This window comes from Buceros rhinoceros, unplaced genomic scaffold (genome assembly GCF_000710305.1).
Source record: "Buceros rhinoceros silvestris isolate BGI_N320 unplaced genomic scaffold, ASM71030v1 scaffold26512, whole genome shotgun sequence".
Lineage (NCBI taxonomy): Eukaryota > Metazoa > Chordata > Aves > Bucerotiformes > Bucerotidae > Buceros > Buceros rhinoceros.
In genome coordinates, this window is record NW_010400184.1 from 12,154 (window position 1) to 29,298 (window position 17,145).

General features: G+C 36.8%; 1 protein-coding gene across 1 annotated transcript in view; it reads left to right on the top strand.

The window, feature by feature from the left end:
- NETO2 (neuropilin (NRP) and tolloid (TLL)-like 2) overlaps positions 1-16,870 on the top strand; it is a gene marked incomplete at its 5' end in the record, with an annotated part of 17,298 nt that extends 428 nt beyond the window's left edge. The window contains 7 exons of the mRNA XM_010131759.1: positions 1,040-1,180; positions 3,042-3,290; positions 5,738-5,782; positions 5,872-5,999; positions 9,453-9,681; positions 12,994-13,107; positions 16,208-16,870. Of these exons, the coding sequence (XP_010130061.1) occupies positions 1,040-1,180; positions 3,042-3,290; positions 5,738-5,782; positions 5,872-5,999; positions 9,453-9,681; positions 12,994-13,107; positions 16,208-16,788 (1,487 nt within the window). The remainder of the gene's footprint in view (positions 1-1,039; positions 1,181-3,041; positions 3,291-5,737; positions 5,783-5,871; positions 6,000-9,452; positions 9,682-12,993; positions 13,108-16,207) is intronic.
- Positions 16,871-17,145: the final 275 nt, after the last annotated feature.

Below are 17,145 nucleotides of genomic sequence, written 5' to 3' on the forward strand. Positions count from 1 at the left end.
AAACACCACAGAAATTCATGTTTTCTGTATCTGTCAACAAGCTTTTCAAATAGTCCACCCACAAATATTTTTGAAGTCTGCTGAGTGGCGAAGGCATCAGTTTCACAAACTTTATTTTCTCATATGTGGCATTAACCCACACTTCAGAGAACAGAATTTCTTGAACTGACACCTACAGAATTTCCTTGAACAATTTCTGCAGGAGAGACTAAGTTTTCACCCCCATAAATCAAAAAGCTGCCAAGATACAAGTGAAAGGTGCTCTAATTTACTGGAGGCAGATAAGACCTGTATCAGCATGTACTCCCTCTCATAGGTCTGCCAAGAAAATCTGCATAAATATAAAAAACATTGTAAGACCACCCTGTGAAATTTAGGAAAAATCTAGCAGGATCCACATATCCTGTGTCTTAGTCTCTCAAATTCTACTGATATGAAGGAGAAGGGGCCAAAGGTACTTAAGAAGAAAGAATGTCGGAGAGATCATACTATTCCAACTGCTTTCTCCTTGGGTAAGGAAATCCACGCTAACAAAACTCCTGTGAACGGCCCAGTGTGGTGCACTAGCTTAGTAAACTGTATAATCTTAGTCAAGGCTCATGTTCCCCTGTACACCCAAGAAAAGGAGCTTTGATCTTAAGTGAGACCCTTATCCACCAGTGCAATCTACCTACTGCTAGTAATTTTGTTAATTCCCACTGCTGTTTGTAGTGTATTTACATATTATAGTTCCTTCTCTTATAAGCATTCTATATTCCAACAAATTACTGTAAATAGATTTTCAACCCAAGTACTTCAGTATACTCTGGAATCAGGAGCAAAAATAGTAAAAGCTAACAAATGTTTCTGATTATATTTGCATAAGAACGGAGAAGATGTAAACCATAAAATAAAGCTGCTGTAATGGCAGCCACTGTGGCTTAGAAAGAAAAGTATCTTTTACAGGATATGCATTATATCAGTGTTATACTTTTGCAAAATTAAATTTGCAAACCTACAGGAGAAATTTATTTCATTGCTTTTTTTTTTTTCATTTAAGGTGGGCAAAATATTGGAGTGAATCGTATTCCTCCTACCCAGTGTGATAACTGGGTACGGACAAGTAATGGAGGACATTTTGCTTCACCAAACTACCCTAACACATACCCACCAAATCAAGAGTGCATCTATATCTTAGAAGGTACATGCTGTATTTGTTTTGTTGTGTTGTAACCTTACAGTTAAATGAATAATCTTGAACTGTTAAAACTGTGTCATTTTACTATACTGCCATGTATTGTATAGCCATACTGGTAATATAATAAATTTTGCAATCATTTGGTTGAAAAAGAAGCTGAATTCACTCTCTGATAACAAGAAATTCATAAAAAAATGTAAACATTCAGGAGTTAGCTGTATGGAACTGAACATACCCTCACAGCCAGAAAAAGCAACATCAGATCTACTGTAATCTATGAAAGGGATAGAACTATTAAGATAAACGTTGTGGCTTGTTATCTTAGTATCACTTCCAATATTGCTGATAATAAACTGTAAAAGACGGTTGAAGACTATCCAGCATTTGCCAGCCTATACTGTGTTATTCTAAGTCTATCTCACGAGCAGGTAATCTTCATGCTATCCTTTTTAATATAAAAGACACTTCTCTGCCATAGCACTGTTCTAAAATACGGAGATTGTAGCACTGCTGAGGTCACTATTAAAATAATGTGATGAGGACGAAAATTCTGTTAACTAGACTAAAACCATATTCCAATGAGAATATCTTGGATAAAGGCTGCAAGACTTGGGAAACGCTAATTATTTTTTCCTCTTATTAGAATGCACCCAAAACCCACTGAAGTCAGCTAAAAACATTAGTCAGCTTAATCATCAGATTCATATCAATTAATTGAAAAATTTCACATAATATTTTTTCAATGAGTTTTTCTTTGTACAGTCTAGTACACATTCACACCCTCATTTTTGCTTCTGTGCACGCACATCTAGAGTTTGGCATCTCCCCTGTCAGTGAAGATGCACCGGAGAGCAGATGCCCTGCCCAGCTTCAGAGTTCCAGGCACATGTTCCATGGGGCACAGCATTAGTTTCCATGCCCCTGTCCTCACAGTCCTCGTAAGGAAACATTATGGGAACCCGAGTGGGACCATGGTCCTCCACAATTTCTAGCCAAGACATGGTCCTTCCTCCAGACTACTGCCAATATGTGCCATAAGCAAGGCACGAGGTCTAGACAGTGTTAGAGACTTAAGCAAATGCTTTCTGCATTCAGAAGCAGCAGACAGCATGTGATTCTTTAAGCTGTCATTCATTCCAGATACAAATTAGTACCTGAAAGTACATGTAAGCTTAATAGATGACAAGAATAAGAAACACTAAAGCTATTTGTAAAATACAAAGTCATGGTTCCAAACTAGAGATGTGCAAGTCCAGTCACGAAGTAGCCATCTCATCAGGATTTAGGGGTCTGATACAAATCCTGATGTCAGGCTGTCACTGGTTCAGACTTTCCAGAATCTGTAGTCACCCGCATATTAATAATATATATGTAGCATTTACACTTCTCTGAATATTCTAATAAATATGTCTGCTACCAAATTTGGGCTGAATGTTTAGGAAATATACCAGGGAGTGGTTCTTTGTATCTCTTGTTTCCTATTCTTTTCTGCATGCCTCAATGTTTTGTCCTTTTTAATGTGCTTTGCTTTCACAGAACACATTTTAATTTATATCTTAATATTAAACCTTGTTTGAATACCTTTGCATATACGTTAATATCTGTACCGTGCTGCATCAAATGTGTAATTTTTGAATTTTTAACAATAAAGATCAGCAAGCAAAAAATTTCCATAGAATTCCATGAAGACGTATCTTCTATACAACCATTTAAATTTTTATTAGTTTCTGTAATTAGTTTCTGCAGCAGACTGCCAGAGACTGTATTTTGAGAAGTTTCCAGTTTCTTTTCATCTTGCTGTTTTGGAGGCCTGTCTCTTCACTATTTCATGTTGACCTTCGTTTAATCTTAATTTTATGTCCAGCTGCTCCACGACAGAGAATTGAGCTGACTTTTGATGAACCTTATTACATAGAACCCTCATTTGAATGTCGGTTTGATCATCTGGAAGTTCGAGATGGACCTTTTGGTTTCTCCCCTCTCATTAATCGTTACTGTGGTCTGAAAAGTCCTGCACTAATTAGATCAACAGGGAGATTTATGTGGATCAAGTTTACTTCTGACGAGGAGCTGGAAGGAAAGGGATTTCAAGCAAAGTATTCATTTATACCAGGTAAAAATACCTAAAATTCTGACCGAGTTAATGACTGTCTGCTCCCATTGAACTCTGTGGATGTGTTTATGCTGGCAGTCTAGAGCTGCGTTTCATCATAAACACTTACAAGGCAAAAAGTGACAGTGCAATAGTTAAAATCTCAGTCCTGCTAATCCTACAGCGTGCCTGACTGAAACCACTTTGGAAAATCAACTGAAGGAAATCACACATCTGTAGTTTGCTAGCGAAGAAGTCAGTTGATCTTGCTCATGCTAAAGGCCCTAGCAATTTCCCTCTTTGTCACTCTGACTTGTATCAGTTTTACCAGTAGTATTTACGTAGGCAAGTAGCTTTCATTTTCAACAGCTGTCTTCTAGGAATATAAGACACTAAGACAAAAACACCTGCAGCAAATCCACAGCAGTACTTCCAGCCAAATGCAAAACATTTTTAAAATCTCTATTCTGAGAAGCCAGAGGAAATACCCACACAGGCCAAGCATCAGCTCTCAGTACAAGATTCCCTCAAACCACAAGCTCAGCCAACAGAGTTGCTCTTTGCTCAGAAGTACTGTGGAGTTTGCAGGGTACGAAGGAGACAATAATAATACGCTGACAGTGCCTTTAGACACACAAGAAGTACATCTGCTCTGTGGGGCCACTTAAACCTGTCAAGAAAGTTCGACCTTATGTCCTCCTTGCACAACGCTTGACTGCTGTACCTCATATATACTACACAGGTAGCCACCAGCATTTTACTGTCCTTTGGGACAAAAGACAATATAAAAATGTCAGCTCTGCTACTACTATAAATGTATACACAGGCATAAGTTTGTAGTGTAATCTTCACCCAACTGGTCTTCACCACTACACCACATGAAAAGCTGTACGTTATTATATATTGCTGCTTATAGAAGTGTTTATCTTGCTAGGGATTTAGACTTGGAAACTCCAGATTAACATAGTCACCAGTCCACTGGGAATAACATGCCAGAATGTTTTCCTAGAGGCAGTACTTCTGCATTTTTCTGAAATCCATTTCCAAAGCCTTTTCATTAACATCACTTTCCAAACTAGTTTAGCATAGTTCCAGGCTGGAACTATAAGTATACATTTAAATTGTATATTACTTTCACAATATAAATAGGTTGCAACAACTGGAGATTGATATTTTTATTTCCTTTTCTTTCCTCTACATTTACATAGAATGTGGTAAAATATTTGGGGATTGTGAGAATGGAAGGGGACAGGCACATACACCCCCACTTCATTGATAAAAAAAATCAGTTCACAAGGTTGAAAATCTTGCAGAATTTTGCATATATGGTTCATAGATTTCCCTATAGCTAACTAAAACAGAGGAAGGCAAAGAAGTCATTTTCTCAGCTCTGCTGATTGAGCTCAGGACTGAGGCATTTTAGGGGAAGCAATAAACTCCCTGTAGAGAAAAACATTTAGAGGATCAGAGAATGAGCCAAATTCTTGATCTTCATTTGGAAAAGAATTTTGTAGAAAACAGACATGCACTTTTTGCATGAACTAGTGCTTTCTTAGCATAGACCAACATTTTACACACACATAACTACGATTTGCATGATTTCTGCAGTGATTTTCTATGCCACAGCTGTGAAAGGTGCATCTTGTGAGTTTCTGTGCTGATTTGCGAGGGAACATTAACCTGATCAATGAAATACAAGCCTTGGCTGTCCGAGCCCGTTACAGACTCATTTTTAGCCAAGCTCTAATCCCGGTAAAGTCAAGTACCATCAGTTAACCATTATGAAAGAGTATATTCTTACTTCACTAGTGATACGGATAGAGTATGATACTAGAGTATATACTACAGATACATTACCTACAGACTGCGTTTAGAAGAGAGGAAATTGAGGAGCAATCAAGGTGAAAATCTGACTTCATAAACCATGTCTAGAACTGTGCTACCTGGCCTAACAGAAGAGTCATGGGTACCCACAAAAGGACTATCTTTAGTACTGAACTGGCCTTCTTTATATTCTTTATTAATAGCAATTTTTAAGTGTTCATACATTCTACTAAACTACTCCAATTCAAATTGTTCAGAACTAGACAGACAGGAATCTGATAAAGATGATGCACATACAGATCCCCTGTACTCTAGGGGCGAGCCAGTTATTTCAGTGAAAACTGGCATAGTTAAATGCAGAATGTAATGCGGGAATAAAATACCAGAGAGTCATTTTCGGTGTTATACTGGAAATCTGCACTGTCAGTATAGTATTACCTTATACACATAAGGTCAATCTTTGCAGAATAATGTTACCACCTAAAAAAATGTCATCTCTATACCTTCCAATTGATTCAGTAAACTTTCTGGCAGTTTTTATTGTGACATAAGAAATGGACGTAATTGTCTGATTATACTAAACCTTGAAGTGATTCTCAAAAGCACTAATAGCCCCTCTGATTCATGACTTCTTTCTATTACAGATCCTGACTTCACTTACCTAGGAGGTATTTTAAATCCTATTCCAGGTCTAGTATTACAATAACAATTTCTTTATACATGAATTTTAAAATTAATATCATATTGCATTTGACAGCAAGGTGTATCTTCTCCCTAGATTGCCAGTTTGAGCTTTCAGGAGCTGATGGAATAGTACGTTCCAGTCAAGTAGAACAAGAAGGAAAAACAAAACCGGGACAAGCAGTTGACTGCATATGGACAATTAAAGCTACTCCAAATGCTAAGGTGGGTTTCATTCATATCATTCAGCATATAATGGGCTTCCAAGTCATTAGTAACAGGTAATAGTCACTAGCTGTGATTTGCATAATGTCTCACTTTCACTGAAATTAATTGTGTATCTGTGGCTTCTTCCTATAAGTTTATCCCTGAAGTTTATCCCTATTATTTGAATCTTAAAACAGAAAAATAACTGTGAAAACTGTTTAAGCAACAATTTTCAAGGGCATTTTGACTTGGACTCTGGTTTTGATGGAAGACTGCCAGCAAAAATGCTGGATAACAGCTTTGATAAATTCCAGTATATCTTGCTGCCACAGTTTAAAATCTTGCCTCCAGTGGCTCTGTTGGAAAATTTGGTTCCGCTCGAAGTTAACAGAACACATACCTGCTCCTCCCCAGTCTAATTCACAATCCAGCACCTTCAAACCCACTTTCAGCAGCAGCCTGAGATAAAATGAAAGGCTTTATCTGAGAACAGCTGAACTACCACTCTTTCTCTTTCTGGCTTAGCTATAGGAACACACCCTTTCAAAGTGCCACAATAAAATCTGCTAGAGCTTTTCTGCCCAAGCCCTAAAGGGACATATTAGCTGCTCGAGCCAAAAACCAGCATTTGTTACCTAGGTACCTGGTATTTATGATTGTGTCTGCAGAACTAGAGACTTCTGATGAAAACTTTACTATCTTTTGCTCATTAAAAGCAACTTGAACTTTATTGTTGGTTGCAGAGAAGGATAAAATCCTATTCATAATTCCTAAACACAATAGCTATAACCTGTTCAATAAACCACAGCGGAATGTTTCAGAAAAATATACTTGTTAATTACTTACAAGTTGGACTGAGGAATACTTTTTTCCCCATATAGCTCACACATCTGTAATTTTGCTTCTCTAGGTATATTAAACCACATACTACTGATTGCATGTTCATAAAAATTTTAAAAGATATTTTTAAGCAGTAGCTGCTAAAATGACAAATCTGCTCTATGCCTTCTCACACATTCTTCATAGTTAACTAACCAGCCCTTTTCACCAACTTCCAAATTGGCAACCGAAAAGACTGTAATAGGAGAAGAAGGCAAGAAAGAAACTAAAACTCCATTAACATATATGAGCCTTTGAGGAAGTGACTCAATTCCCAAGAGCCCTATACTAGTCTAAGTAATAGTAGCAGTTCTTCCAGAAACAATAATGAAACCATTTTCTCCCTACATTGCCACTTGAGTGCACCAGGTCTTATGCTTAAGTATTTTAATAAATTATTGAATGTTGCCAGAAGGCAGAATTATAGTTGGGTCAGTCCTGATATTAGATCATCATCCTAAATTGAGTTAAAACATTACAGAAAAATATTTCTTAGTATTCCGACAGTGGTTTCTCAAGCTTCAACTCTGGCAGAATTATGATGATAAAATTCATTAGATCTGATATGGTGCAGTCTCTTGAGAAAAATAAGCATATACATTTTTAATTTCCTCAATTTGATTTTGTAATAAAAATTAATTTTTAAAACTGACAGAACTGCAGCAATGAAATGACTTAAAATCTGCATTACAGATATTTACTAACTTACCTTCACATTTCAGAAAATTACTAGAATAATCAAAATTATCTAAGAGTGAAGTCCTTTTATATTTACTTTCCTATCACACTAACCAGAAGGAGCTTTTGCAGAGCTGATGTCTTTTAATGGAATTATTTCTTTGGTTTTCTACACAGGATATCTCTACTAAATGTGAGCTAATTTATTTTAGCTTCCATTATAATTTCACAGCAGATAAAGCCATTCATTAAATGAAAGTACCATGTCTCAGCCCAAATACCGTACTTAACAGCTCATGTTTGTAAGAAGATGTCAGTGGAAGACAGGTTCTTAATGCAGCCAAGAATTTCCAGCAGTAAACCTAACAAAGAAGGCAGTAAAACAAACAAAAAAATATATGTACTGAAAAATCACAAAACAGTGAGATGAAACATGATAATACGGCACAGGCTACAGCTTTCACAGAACGTGCAAGGTGAGACAGTGCTGGCAACTTGCCTCTGAAGAACACTGGCAAGGAAAGCCAGGTTGACAAGAGTCACCTGTCTGTTCCTGTGCTCTTTTACGGTGTTCAGTAGAGCCTGTTAAGTGTATGTGGGGGGCTATCTTCCCCCCCACACATCCCCCCCCAAGAAAAAGGTAAGTTTTGTTTTATTGAGTTCTTTTTTAAATTTAGTTTTAAAAGGCTTTGGCACTAGATGAAGTTGAAAGCAAGATCCAGCAAAAGGGCAGAAAATAGGTGATACAGCAGCAAGTGTGGTATTCATCTACCCTGTCTTCCCTGCTTTATAATCTGAAAAGGAATTTGAGATTCTTGTGATTAGGCAGATGCATGAAAACCTGCACTGTGTAAAAGATCTTTATTATCCACATTATCAGATGGGGAGGTAGTTGTAAACTGTTCTCAGAACACCTAGTCTAGGCCCAAGCTTATCTGAGGAATACTTAAGACTTCATGGACAAAGGAGGAACACCTCTTCTCCCTTGGAGCAGGGACCGCAGCCTCCACATAGACAGCTTTCTTCTCTGTCAAAAGAATAGCATCCAAGGAATTTTTAAAGATAGGCTTTGCAGCATGCTTAGGTAACTTAGCTACATACCTCATCAACTTTCACTAGAATTTTAAAAATGCCAAGACAACCATTCAAAAGATTAAAAAGCCCTATGATCTTTTCATGCAATTCTAAAGGAATTATAGTCTTGGACAAGTTTTCAGCTCCAGTAAAATAAATTACTTTTACTCTTCAAGCATCATCTTGGTCTTCTCATCTCCTTGCTGCATAGGCTCTAATATGAATTCTTTCTCTGGGATTAGATTTCTTCTTTTGGAGAAATTAAGATTGGCTTAAATTTATTAACTCTTCCTAGATAGCCAGCTTATTTTTCTCCTGCTTCCACCCATCCTGAAGTGACAAATTTTGATTTAATCATTTTACTGCAGAGCTTTTCTGACTAGACTCCTTCTCTTATATTTTGACATTGTTTTTATAAATTTAAAAAGAAAAAAAAGAACAGTCAAAATACCATTAAAATTCTTTTAGCACATTTATAAGTTTCCTGTATCTCTTCTAGACTAATAGGCTGCTCATTTAGCAGAGCTGCTTAGAGCTTTCTTCAGCTAGTGTGTTGCCTTTTAATTCTTTTCTGAGGGGAGCAGAAATATGTCAGAGTACATTATGGAGTAAAGATTGTTTTGGGAAAGGGGGTGACAAGTGAAACGGGTATTTAAGATGAATTTCAAGGAATACTCCACATTGACATTTAATGCGAAAATGTAAGTCTAAAAGCATTGTGAATTGGGAGTTACACATATGCATAAGACGACAAAACATCTTATTCAAGATTTGCTAAGAGAGAGAACTGTCTTCTCTGTTTTACTTTTCCTAGAGACATTAATTTCTCTTTTCTAACAGATTTATTTACGATTTCTCGACTATCAAATGGAGCATTCAAATGAATGCAAAAGAAACTTTGTTGCTGTATATGATGGAAGCAGTTCTATTGAAAACCTGAAGGCAAAGTTTTGCAGCACTGTAGCAAACGATGTCACGCTGCAGACTGGGACAGGTGTGGTACGAATGTGGGCAGACGAAGGCAGTAGACTAAGCAGATTCAGAATGCTGTTCACTTCGTTTGTGGATCGTAAGTAGATTTTAAAGTGCCTATTCCCCTGGTATCAGGGTATTTCAGGTATTTTAGGAGAAGCATCATCTATGTTATGCAGCAGCAACACATGAAAGGTTGTTTGTTTCCTTTACATACAAGCAGATAAATTAAATATTTGCTTTGTTACAGTTATAAACACGGTTCCTGAAGAATCTCTGTTCTTAAGAGGTTTTTCATTAATAACACAGCCCTAGGCCATGTCCTTCTCACAAAGAGTTCTACAAACGAGCACAGACTTAAATGCCACAATGGGACTGACTACAAGTGTGTGCTCCCACTAGTCCTGATCTTCCAGTTCCCTGCCAGTCACCACAACTGGCTCTTCTCAAAGCCCACACTGGATGTTCAGAAGGCCAGAAAACACATGTGACCCTGCAGAGCCTGGATCTTCTTCCTATCTAGAGCTCTACCTTCAATTTCCGATCTGGAACTATACCCAGTCCAGCTACACCTAAGCTGCTCCCTCCTCAGCTGCCTGTGGCAGCTAAACAACCCTACACACGTTCCCTTAGCAAAGCCCAGTTGCGCTGCACAGCCATGGATAAGCAGTTAAATTCAAGTTTATTTGAGAAGGCAGAGCTGTAAATGTAATCTGGACTTCTGTTTGGGTTCCATAGCCTGGCTTAGAGATAGTCTTCATTCTCATTATAAATTCAGATTTTTTTGAAAGCATGCTTTTTTGTGAGGATTTCTAAGTGCTTTTCTCTGAGCTTAATGGAAATTTGTTTCCATATTTACAAAGGGCAACATCGTCCACATTGCAGAACATGAAAATAAGTGGCATCTTCAGCACTAACGTAGACTAAGTTTAGAACTGCAGAGCAGATCTGAAATACATGGGGAGAGCTGAATAAAACATATCTGCCACTTCAGGGAATCAGACCTGTGTTTGTGCTAAAGGTTTCCAAAGGTTTGGCTTGAAGAATAAATAGTAGAGATTTGCTGTCAAATAACTTTTTTGACCAAACTAGCATGTCTGTAGCCAGTCCTGAAAGGGATTCGAACCACCATCTTGCAAAAAAGTTCAGGTTACAGGACAAGTAGATTTTATATTCTGTTCCATAAAACAATAACGTTTAACACAGGAGAAAAGTTATTTCCTGTAAAATGATCTTTCTGAACTAAAAGAGACTTAGAAGAGAAGTAGCTTATTGCTTACTTTCAGAGTAATAAACAATTGCATGTTTCAAACTAGTCACTTGTTTAACCTACAGTAGGCATTTAATCAACTTTAGATATTATGAATTTCAGTACATGTTTTAAGCACAGCTTGCAAAATTGGTATCTGCTTTTCCAGTAGCTTTTATTTCAACACAATTATAATATTAGTGATACTGGAAATTATTCCAGCTTTCAATCTAAAAAATGCAATTAACTTTACCAGGGAAATTTTCTATTTTGTATTACAAATATTGGAGTGGGGGGGGGTTTGAGTGCAAGAGGTTGAAAGAGTAACTACTCCTAAAACTAGATAATTTTCCAAGCTTAAGATTTTAAAGCCATTCAAAGGTCATTAGCAGAAGGAAATTTGCAAAGGTATGTGGTTCTTCTTATTTACCTTCTAACTTGAGATACTGTCCTTCTTAAATAGGGTAATTGAAAAGTATGCGTCTGAAAAATGTTTCATGTATTTTTAAATAATGTATTGATAAGCAATTTTTCCAACTGAAAAAAGTGAATCCATGCTTATCTTACTATCAGATCATTAATCTATTTTTCTCTTCTACCTAATGATTTGTAATTATATGAAGCCAACCATGAAAACAATCAGTCTTTGAAAAGATTTACATAAATGAACTAATTGTGCATGACAGTCACCTAATGCACATGTAGTGCTACTTACAGATTTGACCAAGTAATTCTAACAGCAATGTTAAAAATCAATGTATTTGATTTCTGGCTTGATGCAATACATGAATAATGCTAGATACAAAGAACACTGAACATTGCACCAGCCTTAGGCAGCTGTTATGAGTCCAGCTATATCCTTCAAGTCTTGGACTGGAACTGATCAGTCATTGTGACTTTTAGACTTAGTACTCCCCACATAACAAAAAAAAGGGGGAAATTAAGTCAATTTGTCCCATCTTTATGAACTTGTGAACAAAAGCTATCTCCAAACAATGTCAGAGACTACACAGGTATGTAAAATAGAGTCTGCACAGGTGGGTGGAGAAGCAGCAGCAGAATGCACCATCCAAAAATACAGAAACCTGAAAAAATTCTCCTGTTCAGGGAAATAAAGTCTTACATCCTAATTCTCCCTCTGTGCCTCCAAAAGAACTCAAGTCTGTACAGATCCATATTGAAACACCAGCAGAATACACATGGACCTATGGTAAGAAATCATGATGTAAGCATGATGATGCTGTACCCTTTGGGTTCTGCATTGTTTCAGAGAATCCAGGCTGCTCAAGAATAAGTTCTATGAAACCAAATAGTAGGATGTCTATCACACATCTTTGCTGTTTAATATATAACTGGACTCCACTAAGAATAAAAATATCATAAAAAATAGCACATACCGAGACAAAGGGAAAATCAATTATTTGTCCAGTGCCCTGAACTCACAAAAAATTCCCTACATGTATTATATGACATCCTGAAAAGGATTATTACTACTTTTTTAAAATATATTTTTCTAACATCAAGGTGCTATAACAAACATTCTTGGAAACAAGATCTTTAGGGCAACTTTCTACTTAATGTATCTCTTCAAATTTCTAACTATATATAGATAGATAAAAAGCTAAACTGTGCTCTCTCAATCCCTGCATTAGCTCAATAGGAGGATCTAAGCGCTTTGTCACAAGCGGGAATGACTTAGATGCCTCCAGTTACTGAAATCCCTTGCAGTTACTGAAACAGTCCTCCACAAGCTGAAATCTGATTTGCCTTAAGATATTAATGGGCTTTAAAATGCAGATGCTCATGAACTGCTTCACAACATCTACACAGCAGATGCACAGCAGACTGAATAAATATGTGATTGATGATGAGTGTGTGATTATTAAGTTCTTAAGGACAAGTATTAAAGCTTTGTTCCATTATCTGTGTTGTGTGACTGTCTCTGCTATTTAGAGCAAGAATATATTTTTGTAGCATTGATAATACACCTGAAAGCAACAACAGGAGAGTCAACCATCTAATAATTAGTGATGCGATTGTGTTTGAAAAAAGATAAAGAATGAGTATGCACACTAAAGGAGTAACAGGAATTTACTAGTTTTATTACAATGCATCAATTATTAAAAATTCCTAATATTTCATTTCTCTTCTCTCCTGCAGCTCCTTGCTCAGGCAACACTTACTTCTGCCATAGCAACATGTGCATCAATAATTCTTTAGTCTGCAATGGCATTCAAAACTGTGCGTACCCTTGGGATGAAAATCACTGCAGAGGTGAATATAGTGCAAAATATAGCTTTTGTGAGCTAGGCTGGTCAGTTTGCCTTTCAAGAAAGTCATGAAATGCATTTTTTCCACAGAAATATGCTGAAGACAGCTATTCTACTAATCTCAGGAAGGTGCTCCAAATTTTTTATTTAAACTCAGGAGACACGTATGCATCCTGAATATTGATCTTACTGCTTTATAATTAAATTTCTTCCTCTTCAGCATATACTCTATTTTAAAAGGATGTCAGCTTAATAGGAAATAGAATTTAGTATTTGCCAGGTTGCATCCTATCAATTTCTAAACTTTAAATGCAGCAAAGATCACAGGGGCAGGTAATACCTCTTAGAGAAAAAATACAGAGCTGGCAAAAGACAAACAAGTTTTCAAGCACAAAAAGGCTTTCTCAGGGCTGAAATAGAAGCAACAATCTTCAAAGACCAATACAATTTAGAAACTTAAGTTGTTAATCACAGACTATCTCAGAGTAAATGCAACTGCTGCATATGGCGTGAGAAAGGGTGGAAAGGAAGATGATGTTAGAAAGCGAGAAATCATTGCTTATGTAAAACAGATACATATAAATCACTGCTTCTAGAACACAGGGCAGGGGAATATTGTTTAAACCTACATGCAGCTGCAGTAAAGACTTGTTTAAATATCAAGTTTTGTGGGAAAAAATTCTCATAATTTGAGGAAATCATTATTCTGCTAAAGCACGAATCAATTCACTTGTGCTTCAACAATAAATGAATTTTCAGAGTTGGAACAAAACCTGTTTAAGGTCAACAATTTTTTTGCTAAAAGGAAACAAAAATACAATAGCTTTGAGTTTGTTTTTCTTTTATAAATAGAGAGGCATAAATGGATCTGAACACAAAACTCCAGAAAGATTTAAATATATACTTCATTACAAAGAGAAACTGACCCTGCAGGAAGGGTCAAAACCTTCTCTACAGAAAATCTTCAAATAAAACGGTTTTTCAACACAAATCCTGTTTAAATTTCAGTAATTTTTTTTTAATTACTTTGAAATTGCATTTTGGGCAAAAAAAAAGTTGCCCTACTAATAAAAACTCTAATGTAGTATCATGGAAGCTTTCAGTAAAGAAAAATGATCCATAACTGCCAAGTTTTCCATATAAAAGTAAGCTTCCTCTACACAATCCTTAGCTTTAGTAATATTCAACATTCCTACTTAAGTTCAATTTCTATATGTCTTTCCCATCTTTCCCAACTGTTTTCTAGAATCTTTCCTAGAATCCACATTTCATGCATATACTGCAGTATTTAAAAAAACTATTTCATTAAAACAAAATCATGATACTGGGAAAGACACTTTCTTCACATTTTTAAATTGCTGTATCTGGTGATGAATAACCTACTGAGTTTTATGTTGAATACAAGCTAAATTCTGCTGTAATACTTGCACGGCAGATAGTCAAGAGACATCTGAAGACCAGATCGAGATTGCCTGCTAAGGTAAACTGAAGGGAGGCTGATGCAACCAAATGAGCAGTATCTAGCCATCAAAAGAAAGCTTCTCATAATTGTGCTCAATTCCTCAATTGTTCCTCAACTCAATTGTGCAGGCACCCGGAGTTCTCATTTAGTCCATGTTAATAGCTACCTAAATCTGAGCATAGTGTGACCTACCTTATGCCTAAGCCCAGTGACACAAAAATTGATAGAAAAGTCAGATGTGTGCAATTTCTTTTAAGAGATATCTTTCAAGAATTAAAAAACCTAGATGCAGATGAGAGAACCGCGGTGGCACTGAAATTCATAGCCCCCATGAAGTATGGTAACACTAAGATCTAAGCTAGGCAGGACGAAGGGAGATACCGTCCTTCACATTCAAGGTATAAATGTAAATCAGTGTAAACACTCCAAGCTCTGAAGCAGAACTGCATTTCAGCTATAACTTCTTGTTAGCTGATTCCTCAGGAGTCTCTAGTATATGGACTGTTTCAAACAGCCTATGAGGACAGTGCATAACTCCATGCACTGTGTGTGGAGTCCTTGGGTGCACACCACACATACAGGTGCTAGGAGCCAGATATCTGAAAATAATATGCAGCATTTAGGCTACTACATTTTCTTCTACATAATCTTAAATGCTCTTCTCCTCCGCTAGCGGATGTTGCAGAGTCTCAGTGTAGAATTCTTTCAGTCACCTAGGACGAGTACATTTACAGAACAGAAATCCAAGTAGAAAATTTTAAGCTTCAAATAAGAATTTTAAGTATGGAAAACCATCTTGTTCTGATGCTGCCATCTTGTGTGTTTTCATATGAAGTACTATACTTCCATATGAAAGTGCCGTATGATTTGGGTTGGTTGGTTTCCCCTATCCCCCACCTCCTCTTTTTTTTCCCAACTGACTTGATTACTGGACTGTTAAGACTGGAACATAGCTATGCTATAGCTCCCTGTGTCGGAATAGGTATAAGACTTACGCAATAGACACAGTTGTTATGTTTCCAAGAGATGTGAAAAATAGTACAGTCACTCCTACATCATCACCACGACAGTATCTCCCTTTTAAAGAAGTAGCAGCTAATTTTAAATCTGCATTTCCTTCTACTGACATCAATGGAAATACAATGGGAATGTTACCAGCAGGAGCAAACCATGGTAAGAAACATCATCTGTAGCTGTATTTAACCTATTTAAGGTTAATTTAAGCCTATTTAACTAGTGTATTTTGGAATATGAACTGATCAGTATAGGTTCAGGGTTCTTCCATTCTGGACTTAATGACTTCCACATTAGCCTACATTTTATTCCCTGGTTTGTTTGGGTTTATTCTAGTATTCTGTTACATCACAGCCGAGTCAACATGCACTGGCCACAGAGTTTCAGCTGCCACTGAATTATCATACAGTAACCACTAATGCAGTCAAGGAATTAGACTTGCTGAACAAATGCGCAGACCTAGTATAAATACCACTGACATGCAGGTCTAGCCTCCAGTGCCAGTAAGAAATTTCATTAATACAGCACTAATATAGCAATCACAGTACAGCTTGCTTTGTTTTAATACATGATCAAAGTGTGGAAGATAATAAAAGCCTTATCATAATCCTTACTTTTTTCTTTGCAGAAAAGAAAAAAACTGGATTGTTTGAACAAATCACCAAAACTCATGGAACAATCATTGGCATCACAACAGGGATAGTTTTAGTTCTTCTCATCATTTCAATTCTAGTACAAGTAAAACAACCTCGCAAGAAGGTTATGGCTTGCAAGACTGCTTTCAATAAAACTGGTTTCCAGGAAGTATTTGATCCTCCACATTATGAACTGTTTTCACTAAGAGACAAAGAAATTTCTGCAGATTTGGCAGATTTATCAGAAGAACTTGAAAACTATCAGAAAATGAGACGCCCTTCAACAGCTTCCAGATGCATTCATGACCACCACTGTGGCTCCCAGGCCTCTAATATGAAACAAAGCAGGACAAACCTCAGCTCCATGGAACTCCCCTTCCGCAATGATTTTGCGCAGCCTCAGCCAATGAAAACGTTTAATAGCACATTCAAGAAAAGTAGTTACACTTTCAAACAAGTGCATGACTGCCCTGAGCAAGTCATTGAAGACAGGGTGATGGAAGAGATTCCATGTGAAATCTATGTTAGAGGAAGAGAAGATACGGCACAAGGTTCATTATCTATTGACTTTTGATTTCCTAGTGACGGCGGTATCAGTGTATATACAAGATGCTTGTGTACAATGACAGTGTATATATTAAAACTGTACCATATGCAGCGTGTGAGATGCACACACTTTTAGCTTATTATACATAATTTAAAAAACCCACAAGTCTTCATAATTAATTCTTGCTGGAAAAGAGCGATGTTCTTCCATCTTCCCAAGCTACCTATCTAGTGGAGGAGTAAGACAAAGACTCTGCACAGAAATTTTAAGTTAAGGATATTGGAAGACAACAAACAACAACTACTAATCATTGAATACTAAAGAAATTACTATTATTCTCTTCCACGTATCATTTTCTCTACTTTAGATGTGTTTTTATGACAA